The following is a 12,481-nucleotide window of genomic DNA, read 5'->3' on the forward strand; positions in this document are numbered from 1 at the left end:
ATTCAAACGCGGTCAAAGGAAATTTAATAAAACTGGTCAAGTAGCTCTTTTCATTCCGTGTAGACATTTCATGTATTAAAAACTTACTCTAGTAGTTAAGGAACCAGATTAAAATTGACAGTTTACATCAGACGCGTGTGTAACTGTGTAATTTGTACGAGACATTCAGCTAACCTGTGTTCTCTCCCCCAGGGCCCCGAAACATGGGTGGGAGTGCGAGCGCTGCGCGCCAGCTCCGGCGGCATCCTGGACCCGGACGACCGCGTGCGCGACGTGGCGGACGACCGCGAGACGCTCACCGCCGAGTGCGCAGCCCAGGTGCCGGCGCCGCGGGCGGCGCAGGCGGACGGCGCCAGCGGCTCCAGCGCGGGTACCGCGTCCCCGGACATGTTCCGAGTAAGTACAAACTGACTATAGGACCTGACTATTGTGGGGTTAAAATCAATGTGCCGGTAGGGCAATAAAAATAAAGAGAGTGCGAGAGAGACGGCTTCCTTAATGATTTACGGCCCTGCAAGCACTTTCGCCTTTGGCCCCACAATATAGCGTAGGTACTTACTTGCGTCTTTCCGTCCTTGCGGTATGGCATGGCGTAAATCCCTATTAGTTGCTCGAAGACAGGCTATGTACATCTCAAAATTAAGGTATGTACTTATAAAAATGTTAAAAAAAAATAAACCATGCGTTTCCTTTTAGAAAACAATCAAAAGAACTAAATACAAATACCTCGGCCTTACCGTAACGTAAGTCTGTAAACAATAGAATTTCCCTAGAGCGTGTGCGTGCTGCAAATAGTTGCATAATACAATTAAGCTCCATACTCCATAGTCCACAGTACTCACAGTACTCACCTCGAATGTTAAACGACAACGACTGACGGCTGATGTACAGTCAGCAAAACTATAGTGGGTCAAGCAAATATTGTCAGTAGAAAAAGGCGGCAGAAAAATGTAGGCGCGAAGGGATATCGTCTCATAGAAAATTTTAATATCGCGCCTTTTTCTACTGACAAGATTTGCTTGACCACCATATTAACTTAGCACCCCTGCATACATGTTTGTATGCAGAGATGCTACGTACCTACGCTAATAACTTTGCAGACTGTACCTATTTCGTTTCAGGAATTAATCAGTAATGAAATATTGTACTTACTAATTAAATTCAACAGTTATTACTGTCAAAAGGATTTTGCGAGTGTTTATTTGCACGAAATCATAAATTATATTAATATTATAAATTAAAGTTGTCTATGAAAACTGGACAAAAGACGACGCACTTTAAAAATAATCTGTATATATTAGCCCCCTCCACACTCGCGCCGCGATTCGCGCACGAGTGTGCAGTGGGCTTGTCAAGTACGAAAATGAATTTATTGTCATAAGTCTATATTCGTAAAATCATGTTTTAAAATTGTATTAATTTATTTCATTCATAAACTGGGTTATCTAATGTGTTATTTTCCCAATTTAATAATCTCTCGCGCGTTTAAAAACACAATGCGTGTGACGTGTCTGGCTGTATGGGGTAGTACCATTGCTCCCTCTCTTTAAAAAATGTATTGGCGGGAACAGGAGTGGACGCGCGAACTCCTGAAAAATAGTCAGGTTGGAACTTGTTTTTTGTTCGCTGTCTAGCAGTTATTTGGCCTATGATCAACACCGACAAATCATTACGTGTCATGTCAGCAAACAGAAACGAATTCAGGCAATCTTTTTGCTTGAAATTAAATATGGGTTTGTGTTATTCCGATTGTGCTGGTGGGCGTCGGCCAAAAGCGGTGAGTTTTAGAATAGTGTGACTCTAAATTGGTTTAATCTATAAAATCTACACTAAGTAGTAATATTTTTGGCAAATGCTTATATTATTACCATTTGTTAATTTAATGTAATCATTTTGATCATGAGATATTTCAACAATATCAGTCAAAAAAGTAATATATTTAGTTTAGGCAGTAACTACAACGTTTTGAAATAATACCTACCTATATGCCGTTCTTTATTTTGTATTCATTGACTTACTTACTTATACAGGGTGGAACACTTCTAGGGACTGAGCTGAAACGATAGTGTTATCTAGCTGATCTACAATCGAATTATTATAATCGTAAAGCTGGATTAAAGAGTAAAACAAAATCATTAAAATGAAATATTTTTATATCAGTGACAGTGTCATGTCATTTATAGGATCATCTTGCTAGGGCTGAAACATACAGTTTTTGCACTAATGTTTAACAAACTGTATTTTAAAAACGTTTAGAAATATTAACGTGATTAATAAGTGAAGAATAAAGTACGTAGCCTAAACAATTCCCCGTTTGCATAAAAGTCCCTCGTTCTGTTCCACCCGATATAATATACCTATCTTGGTTTGTATTATCTACAACTGTTGTAAGTTGGGCATGTCTCATGCCAATATACATATATCACAAATAACTATTTAAATAGCTATTATCACCTATTCGCCGTAGTAATGAATCAGCCGTCGGCGCGGCGTAGTGAGTAAAACCGTAGATAACGGAAAGTAGGCTAACTGGATTACAGTCGCAGGCACGCAGTCGACTGTTTGTAAGCTTATAAGATACTATTGGTAGTTAGGTCCCCAATACGTAGTTTGTTTACTTTTACGCAAGTTAGCGATTGGGTTTTAAATCGCCGTATTTACACTTGAACTAGGTATAATATATGTTTTACTTGCGTAACTGGGGACTATACAAGAAAAAGTTATAGGGAAATCTGAGGGCCTACCATGAACATCGAAGAATAATTTTGTTATATGCCTTTTTTATTGCTCTTGCATATTAAAATTGCCGCCAGCAGTGTGGTTAGTCAAAATTAGCCATCACTGATTAAGTAGTAGGTATAAGCTATTTTTTTTTTACAAATTGTACCTACTTTTCTCGCGTGAGTAAATTACCCATAGCTACTACACGGTCGACTACGACACGGGAATAATAGCCCCGTATAATGTTATCACAAATCGTATATACGTCGTTTACCTTATATGATGTAGAGCAGTGGTGGGCAAAGTACGGCCCGCGGGCCATCTGCGGCCCGCGAATGGATTTCATCCGGCCCACCGCCGGTCGTATGAAATAATTAGAATATGGGCTATATGGCATTGGCCCACGATTATCACAAATCAAAATAAATTTTGGCTACAATTCTGGCCCACCACTTAAATTTCCTAAACTTTCTGGCCCCCCATGAAGAAAGTTTGCCCACCACTGATGTAGAGGCTGTAGTTAATGAATTGAAATGTTCGCGGTAGATCCTTTGCAATACCTACATTTGCGAAGAAATTCACAGGTGTGTCTGAAGTTCCCAATTAATCAATCTAGGTACCACTCTTTGATGTCTATTTATGATCTCACTACCTACGCTAAAGTAGACAACCATTGTTTCTTAATTAACGTAATGTCAGTGTAAATTAGGCATGGTCTTCTTTATGGTATTCTGTATGTTTAAATATTTGCTGCAAACCAGAGGAAAGTTAATAGACCGGGAGATAGTGACACATTTTACTGGGTCATTTGTACCAGTATGGCGGTTCGTCAGGGGTCTAAGCATGTAATGAAGGAAAGAAAAATGATGGTCATAGCGCTGGTACCGGCGGCCCAATCGCGTGGGCGTTAGTCGAACGTGTCGGATAAAATACGAGTGTCGAACGATTTGTTCCACAAAAATCCTCGTATTTTCCGATAGTCCATAAAAAAGAAGTAGGCGGTAGCGTAATGCCATACTTCTCCGGTGTGACTTACAGCCCGCCATACTGAGGCGAACACATTAATTAAAAAAAAACAATTCAACCATTTGTGCCAAGCTAATTTTTGCACAGGTGATCATCGTCGAGCAGCCATTCATGGACATCACCATGCCATACTCTTCGGACGGTTCCAAATGGCCGCCATACCGCCGCAAGGGAGTTAATTTTTTTTTTGTTAAACGATTTGTACCAGTATTGCATTTAAATTTTTGGAAAGTATTTGATAAAATGTGACCGTTATTATAATTGCCATACTTATAGTAGGGGGATAAAGTGCTGCCATACTTGAAAAACTTATTTAATCGACACGTTTCAAAAATACGACTATGTATACGTAAAATAATTTTTTACAGCATGGCATCATCATATTCTGTTTGTTTGGATACAATTGTACCTAAAAAAATATATTTCAGATTATAACTACGGGGCGGACGACTGTGAGACTTAAGCCAAGACTTAAAACAAAAAACAATTTTTTGACGATTTGTACCAGTATGGCATTTGGATTTTTGGAAATTATATGATGCAATGTGACCATTATTATATTTGCCATACTTCTAATAGGGGGAAAAAGGGACACCATACTTGAAATAAAAAAAAAATATTGTACACATTTGCCACCTCCTACAGGTATGGCATTATGAGATTTCCATTTATGATCACACAGAAAGTCTTGAAAAAAAATTACAAGATGGTACAAATCGTTTTGCAATAAAAAAAATTAACTCCTTTGCGGCGGTATGGCGGCCATTTGGAACCATCCGAATAGTATGGCATGGTGATGTCCATGAATGGCTGCTCGACGATGATCACCTGTGCAAAAATTAGCTTGGCACAAATGATTGAATTGTTTTTTTTTTAATTAATGTGTTCGCCTCAGTATGGCGGGCTGTAAGTCACACCGGAGAAGTATGGCATTACGCTACCGTCTACTTCTTTTTTATGGACTATCGGAAAATACGAGGATTTTTGTGGAACAAATCGTTCGACACTCGTATTTTATCCGACACGTTCGACTAACGCCCACGCGATTGGGCCGCCGGTACCAGCGCTATGACCATCATTTTTATTTCGTTCTTTACGTACTTAGACCCCTGACGAACCGCCATACTGGTACAAATGACCCAGTAAAATGTGTCACTATCTCCCGGTCTATAAGAAGAAAAAGCATAGGTAAGAAAAGAGGGAGGTACATTATGTCTGTCGTCGTTCAGTATCAATTGCGGTTTGAAATGATACGATACTTACGAGTCTCCTCAAGCGCGTTAAAACGTAACAGTCTAGATTTAATTGTCCGGTGGACGACAGCCGGCTTTGGCTCACAATAAGAATAACGTGTACTTTCTGACTCAGCATCCTAAACTCGGCATTTATCGCGTCATTATCACATTTCCTTTTATTCTGTCACCACGTTGTTTAAGAAAGAACAGTAAATCTTCAGTGCTATCTTATTACTCTTATATCACTCTCAGTTTATTTCTCTAGCGATTTGTATGTAGTGATTTACGTGCGCTCATTGCAACGCCTCAAGCGCATGTACGAGTTCATTTGTCATATGCAAATCCATGTAGTTGTTATGGGAAATGGCTCTCGGGTAATTTTGTCACGACAGCTATGAGATATTCATGAGTTTATTATGGTAAATAGGCTATTTCTGAGTTTGCACTGTTGCGCTGTAGTTATTTCTATATAGATAAAGTTTTCCTTAATTAGCATTACCTAAGCCATTTTCGACATATTTTGTCGAAATCGAAAACAATCTAAATTGTATACATTCTGGGCCTTGTTAATGTTGTTATCCTTACTTCACTTCATATACATTACAGAGTAATCACAGAGTTCCTAATGTTTCTACTTATACGCCCCAGTAACTGGCTACTGTGCTACTATTGTACAGTACTACGTAGTTATGCTTGATTTAATATTTGACTGTATCTCTCAAAACAGCTAAACAGATAAAATCTACGTCGATAATCAAAACCCACTTGTAAGTAGGTATTTAGGTAAAAATTACGTGTGAAAAATCTAAATATTGTGTACTTGATTGTGTAACTTAGATCTCTTATTTAAACTGTAACTGGTTCCCCGCGATACAGGTAGCCTAGTGCGGAGATTCCTGACATATTCTGTTATGTGTTCTTCTGATAATAAACTTATTGTAAATGGTTTTTAACTAGAACTATTTGCAATAATGAGCATATGGACAGTAACACGAGTCTATATAATCTAAATATCCTCAGCTTACAATTGCCACAATTGGCAGGCAAAATTCCAGTGTATTTAAGAACCTTACAAAATTTCCAGGGCGGCGGCGGCGTCGGCGGCAGTATGCGTGTGCCCAACTCGGAGTCGTGCGTGGAGGTGGGCGCGGCCGACCTCGAGGACGGCGCCAACGGGCTGCAAGTCCGGCGCGGCAGCGAGCCCACCCTGCACCAGGACACGTTACCTCCACAACGAACGGTAAGGTACCACTGTTGCATGTTCAACTCCGACCCGTTGGCGCGACCTTGAGGACGGCGCCAACGGGCTGCAAGTCCGGCGCGGCAGCAAGCCCACCCTGCACCAGGACACGTTACCTCCACAACGAACGGTAAGGTACCACTGCATGTTCAACTCCGAGCCATTGGCGCGACCTCGAGGACGGTGCCAACGGGCTGCAAGTCCGGCGCGGCAGCGAGCCCACCCTGCACCAGGACACGTTACCTCCACAACGAACGGTAAGGTACCACTGTTGCATGTTCAACTCCGACCCGTTGGCGCGACCTTGAGGACGGCGCCAACGGGCTGTATAAGTCCGGCGCGGCAACAAACCCACCTTGCACCAGGACACGTTACCTCCACAACGAACGGTAAGGTACCACTGTTGCATGTTCAACTCCGACCCGTTGGCGCGACCTTGAGGACGGCGCCAACGGGCTGTATAAGTCCGGCGCGGCAACAAACCCACCTTGCACCAGGATACGTTACCTCCACAACGAACGGTAAGGTACCACTGTTGCATGTTCAACTCCGACCCGTTGGCGCGACCTTGAGGACGGCGCCAACGGGCTGTATAAAGGCTTGGCCACACACAGAGCGCGACGCAGCGCCGCGTCCGCGCCGCGTGATGCCGACGCGAAGCCTGGTCAAACAGGGCGCGCGCCGATCGCGCCGGCCTCACGCTCTCAACACGCCCTCAGGGCGCGCGTGAACGCGGCGCGGCCGCGCGGGAACGCGGCGCACCGCTCGCTGCCTACGTCCGATCCTACTGACGTGACCTTGCGCGACGCGGCGGGCCGCCGCGTTCGCTCGGCGCAGCGCTGCGCACGCGCCGCGCGGACGCAATGGGCCGCGCGGCGCGGGGCGCGACAGAAGCGGGGCGTGATACCGGCGGGACGCAGTCTGTTTGACGTCGGTAACCTGTTAGCATGTGCCGCGGTCGCGCGGCGTGGACGCGGCGCTGCGTCGCGCTCTGTATGTGGCCAAGCCTTAAGTCCGGCGCGGCAACAAACTCACCTTGCACCAGGATACGTTACCTCCACAGCGAAAAGTCAACATGATTGTATTTAATTTAAAAAAATTGTTCCGGAATAAAGCGAACCTAGTAAACCGTTGCCAGACTTCAGCAGTTGGCAGGCTCTTTTTGCCCGCGGGTTTCTAATTGAGGCTTGTGAAGTTTTATGAATAAGGGGGATCTTCTATACACAAAGTTTTTATAACATTCAAAGATAACAATATTTCATTCCCAGGCCACAGAGCAGACGAAACGCTGGTCAGCAGCTGTAGTCTGTCGGGACGACAACAGAACAACACAGAAAGTGCATCCGTTGCCGGATGGTCGACCACCAGACCCTGACAGACTCAATCCCGGACACTTTCAGCGACAAATTAATAGACTTTCAATGCAGTTCTCCGGACCTGGGTAAGTGTACCAACATAGTTTTTATGTTGTTTGGCACTTCTTACAGCATGGATTCATAGAATCCACTTTATGTTGCATTTACAAAGACTGCAAAGGCACTAGACACAGGTTTGCTATATTTTAAAAATATTACATCGCGTGCCTCTCTTTAGTAGGTACTATTATTAATTCCACGTCGTAGTAAACCCCATAAATACATAGACTTCTGTATTCAGTAAGTCGCGATTTATCCTAGAAATCAGCAACCGGAAGTGTTCTTAAGGTTAATCAAAATTTTACCTTTCGTTTCAGGAGTGGAGTATGGCTAGACGCAGCCGACAGAGTGCAGAGCTACGGCAGCAAGAGCTTACCCCGCGACGCGAGAAGAGAGCCCCTCGGCCAGGACACGTCGGGCGACACCCACCGAGTCGAAGACATGTTGCGATGGGTGTCGGGAGTCAACAACGTCGCCAGCGTGCATCCGCAGGAGCGCCCACTTGATCTCTTACCTGAGGGTAAGTTTATGATCCATCTAGAAATTTCTATTGCTCCTTAGATGTTTACTTCGTTAAATACAGCCTGCCTACACTGCCAGAAGAGAGCCGCTCGGGCAGGACACATCGCGCGAGAACTACCGATTGTAGAGATGGCTGTCGGTGTCGGGGAAACAACGTTGTTAATCTCTTATTCCTCATGAACCTAACGATAATGCAGGTTTGAGAATATCTATTGGAAATTAATTAATTACAATGATTATTTAAGTAACTTATGAACATTGCCATTAAAAGAATAGAACATTAATGTTATAAGTCCTGTGGGGGCTTAGAATCTTTAAGGTCCTATATTTAACCTACTCTTTTCCTTTCAGTGGGCAGCACGGAGCGAGCGATATCCGGCCAAGAAGTCCCAGTGAGCCCGAGCAGCAAGTCTGCGACGGCAACGCAAAACGTGTCCGTAACCCTCGTAAAAGGCGAGAAGGGACTAGGCTTCACCATCACCACTAGAGACAATCCTACAGGCGGACACTGTCCTATCTACATTAAGAATATCCTTCCTAAGGTTAGTTGGAAACTGGGCCATTTTATTTAAAGTTATCCCCTACACTTTTTTTCAAAATTGGGATTTTTTATGTTATTTCTACTCAGAATCACGAGCTCTTTCTATCCTAATAGGAGAAAAAAAGTGTCCCAAGGTTTTTTTTCCCATTCCGTTACCATTTTTTCATAGACTTTGTATGGCGGTTTCGGACCGAAAAATCGAAAGAAAAGAAAAATCGAAAGAAAGATCGAAAAATGTATGGAAATCTTGGGACATTTTTTTTCTCCTATTAGGATCAAAATAGCTCATGATTCTGAGTAGAAATAACATAAAAAATCCCAATATTAAAAAAAAGTGTAGACAACTTTAAATAAAATGGCCCAACTGTATCTGTTTTTTTAAGTAGTTAGATTGTGTAGATTCGCTACCAGTCCGCTGCTATTAAATATATGGTAGACAGGAAACTGCAGATAAATAGCTCTATTTAAATAGGTTTAATGTCAAGCTTCCTTATTTATATTTCCCTAAATACTATTATGGAAATTTCTGGGAATAGAGATTAATTTTCCTTAATTTAATGTAGTTTAATAAGGAATGAACAGTTTAGATGCATCCCAATCTGTGAGATGCGCTGCTAGCACGCTATTCGCTAAACAATTTCAAAAGAATCTTTAGCGGCTCCTGGATATAAAACACCTAATGCGGTGAGCTAGTGCGAAAGGGTCTCGAAAGACGTGCGGTTGGCCAAGTCGCCAGGTCTACATGTATACGGATTACGGATCGTCTTAAAATTGTTGAAATCTACAGGGCGCGGCGGTAACGGACGGGCGGCTGCGCGCCGGCGACCGCCTAGTGTCCGTCAACAACGTGTCGGTGTCGGGGCTCACGCAGCAACAAGTGGTGTCTCTACTCCGGAACACGCCCACAGACTCCACTGTCGACATCGTGGTGCAGCGGCCTGTCAGCAGAACGCAGGTAAAAGGAATCTTTCTTTAGTTAATCTTGAGGCCTCTCTCGAAGGACTGTGTCTAGACGGGCCTTGACCACCCACGACCCTATTCAAAATTTAGTTTTCTTCAATAAATAGTTTATTTTGTTAACTAGTTGGTAGTACTTATTTACTTACCCTACCAAAATAGACCTACTCTCCTCATAACGTTACATTGGCTATACAAAATAAATATAATAAACGAATCCTGAGTTTTTGACTTTCGCTCGATAGAAAAAAAAATCACGAACATAGCTCTAAAATGCACTTTAAATTTTTTTAACAAATATGCACAAAAACATGAAAATTGCTTCTAAAAATCGGCAATATCATGTTTGAGGGAAAGTATCGATAACTTTTTTATTTAAGAGTACAAAAAAAAATTAAAAAACATGATATCTGCGCTCCCGGGCACGCACTTCCACCTCGCTCACGCTTACGCTCAGTGAGAGTGACAGAAGAACACGAACTCACTGGGCCTTAAATAGACTAAATATCGTTAGTGTTCACGACAAATTTTGATTGAGTGTCGGTATAACTATTTGTATAACGTGTACTTGAGTAGGTATTTTATCTTGATTTGCACTTAACACTTAATTTAAAAACGATTTTGTTTACAGAGGGTTGAGCCCCAGCAGAGTCCACAAAAATACTCAGAAAAGGCGATAGGCACGCCCAACGGACAATCCAAACCAGTGGACGTCGGTGAGAACGGCCGAGTGTCCAGTATAGTGAACGCCATCAACCAGGGCCCGGCGCGGGGCCGGATACCCAAGAGCTCCTCGAAGGACGACCTTATCAAAGACCAGGACAGTTCGCTGCAGGAAGCTTTGAATTCTAGTTCTAACTCTGTAAGTATCCCGAAAGCTAAAGATACTGGCTTTGGAATATAGAAATGTACACTGCGCAAGTGTGCATAACATTATTAATCTCAGTCCCACTGTTGAGCGAGGGGCTCCTCTCATGCAAGAAAGGAATGGCGCTATAGTTTACATGCTCCAATGCGAGTTCAGGGAAGCAAATACCCACTTTCAGTTCGTTTTTAAGAAGGATTATAAATTGCACATTTTTTTATGCAGTTTTCAGAGTGTCGTATATTATACAGAATCGATTAAGTGTTATCTTTTCATCTCTCTCATCTTAGCAAGTATCGCATACTTAGCTGTTCCTTCGGAGCCTAGGGTTCGTTGTGATAAGTCCTTCTTTTTAGTTTAACTCAATTGTTATCACTTTACTAATTCCATAAAGCGGCTGTATATTCCCAACTCCATATTTCATGACATTTCTTAATTTTTCCATTTTCAGATCCTTAGTTTAAGAAATCGTCTGATCCTTCGACTAGACGTACCGGTGCACGACTCGGAGAAGGCCGGGCTGGGCATCAGCGTCAAAGGCAAGGTCACCGTGGGCACGGACCCTCAAGACCTTGGCATCTTCATCAAGTCAGTGCTGCACGGTGGCGCCGCTTCGAGAGATGGCAGGTCAGTACAGATGAAGGTTTTATACTCGCAATAAAATTGTAGATTACGTTACTTTTCCGTGGAATCAACAACCGATACAGACACTCCGGACATAGCAGATACTCTGCACCATAAGCATCGTCACACTGCGAACGTGAGCGGGGCGGTAGCAAGGCGCGAGCTCAGTTCATTAAGTACAAACAAATTGAAAGTGTTCTTCATCGCGTACTTCCCCTGCTCTCAGCTACAGCGGAGTTTAATTGAGCCTCGAGCAGGGAGCGTGACGAGTTTAAGGTGCTCGAACTTTTCCTTTTAATGATACAACTTAATCGATTGTTTTAGATTACACACGAACGACCAGCTGCTGAGCGTGAACGGCGTGTCTTTGGTGGGGCAGTCCAACGCCGAGGCCATGGAGACACTCCGGCGTGCCCTGCTGCACGCGAGACCCAGCGTTCGTGGCAGCATCTCGCTCACCATCGCCAGGAGAACGGGTAATGTTTCAATTTGGTGCCGTGACCAGGATATACCAGTCTTAATATGCTAGCGAATTCGTTACACTTTCAAGTCCGCATCCCCCTTTTAACCCTTGTCACTCTCATAGCTCATCCTGATAATTTGTATTGCAGATAGTATGGACAGCCTCGCTCGGTGGAAAGACGACACGCCGCCCAACGGCAACGAGTCCGGCAACACCACCAACAGCGTCGACAACAATAACAGCTCCCAAAACTTCAACACCGTCATACACAACACCGACAAAGAGAACAAACCCACCGACTACAACCAGAACAAATTCGACAACCACAAAGAGAGAAGCATAGACAACGAACACAGAGGCAGCAAGAAACACGCGTCAATAATCACAATAAATAATAACACGAGCTGGGTCTCCAATCAATCTGACGACAGCAAAGGGTATTTAGAAAGAGAGAAAGATACGGTTCCTCACGATCCTAAAAGAGATAGCTTCGAGTGGAGTCGCTTGGACGGTTGGAACCCTGTTATAGACAGGCTGACCGGGTTGAGGAACGAGAGTTATTATATGGCGACGCAACTGGACGCGCCGGTGACGAACGGCCATTTTAGGCCTAACGTCGGACATGTGCATATGTCGCGGTCGCCGCCCGCGCACCATAACGTTATTATTGAAGAAGATTATGGAACTACGACGAGGTACTGACAGTTTTCTTATACATAGTTTGGCCAGGGACTGTCTCATTTTAAACATATATAGAGATAATCATATCTACTGTCTTTGTCTTGCGCTAATGCTAGAACCCAAAGAAAAGGGATGGGTACCTGCATATAGTTTAACTGGGTTCGCCAGACTAATGACATACTTGTGGCCAA

The 12,481-nt window shown here is 43.4% G+C and overlaps 1 protein-coding gene across 4 annotated transcripts in view; it reads left to right on the forward strand.

Moving 5' to 3' along the window:
• Window positions 1-12,481, forward strand: part of LOC134793117 (partitioning defective 3 homolog) — an 80,300-nt gene that overhangs the window by 40,474 nt on the left and 27,345 nt on the right. For 3 of the 4 annotated variants that reach the window (XM_063764657.1, XM_063764656.1, XM_063764658.1), the window contains exons 2-11: window positions 193-396; window positions 6,067-6,222; window positions 7,491-7,663; window positions 7,955-8,157; window positions 8,511-8,701; window positions 9,488-9,655; window positions 10,289-10,519; window positions 10,974-11,149; window positions 11,471-11,622; window positions 11,758-12,304. In XM_063764657.1, the coding sequence (XP_063620727.1) occupies window positions 193-396; window positions 6,067-6,222; window positions 7,491-7,663; window positions 7,955-8,157; window positions 8,511-8,701; window positions 9,488-9,655; window positions 10,289-10,519; window positions 10,974-11,149; window positions 11,471-11,622; window positions 11,758-12,304 (2,201 nt within the window). Of the gene's footprint in view, window positions 1-192; window positions 397-6,066; window positions 6,223-6,521; window positions 6,612-7,490; window positions 7,664-7,954; window positions 8,158-8,510; window positions 8,702-9,487; window positions 9,656-10,288; window positions 10,520-10,973; window positions 11,150-11,470; window positions 11,623-11,757; window positions 12,305-12,481 lie in introns of those variants that run through there. The other variant, XM_063764659.1, reaches the window with a different exon arrangement.

Source organism: Cydia splendana, chromosome 8 (assembly GCF_910591565.1).
Source record: "Cydia splendana chromosome 8, ilCydSple1.2, whole genome shotgun sequence".
Lineage (NCBI taxonomy): Eukaryota > Metazoa > Arthropoda > Insecta > Lepidoptera > Tortricidae > Cydia > Cydia splendana.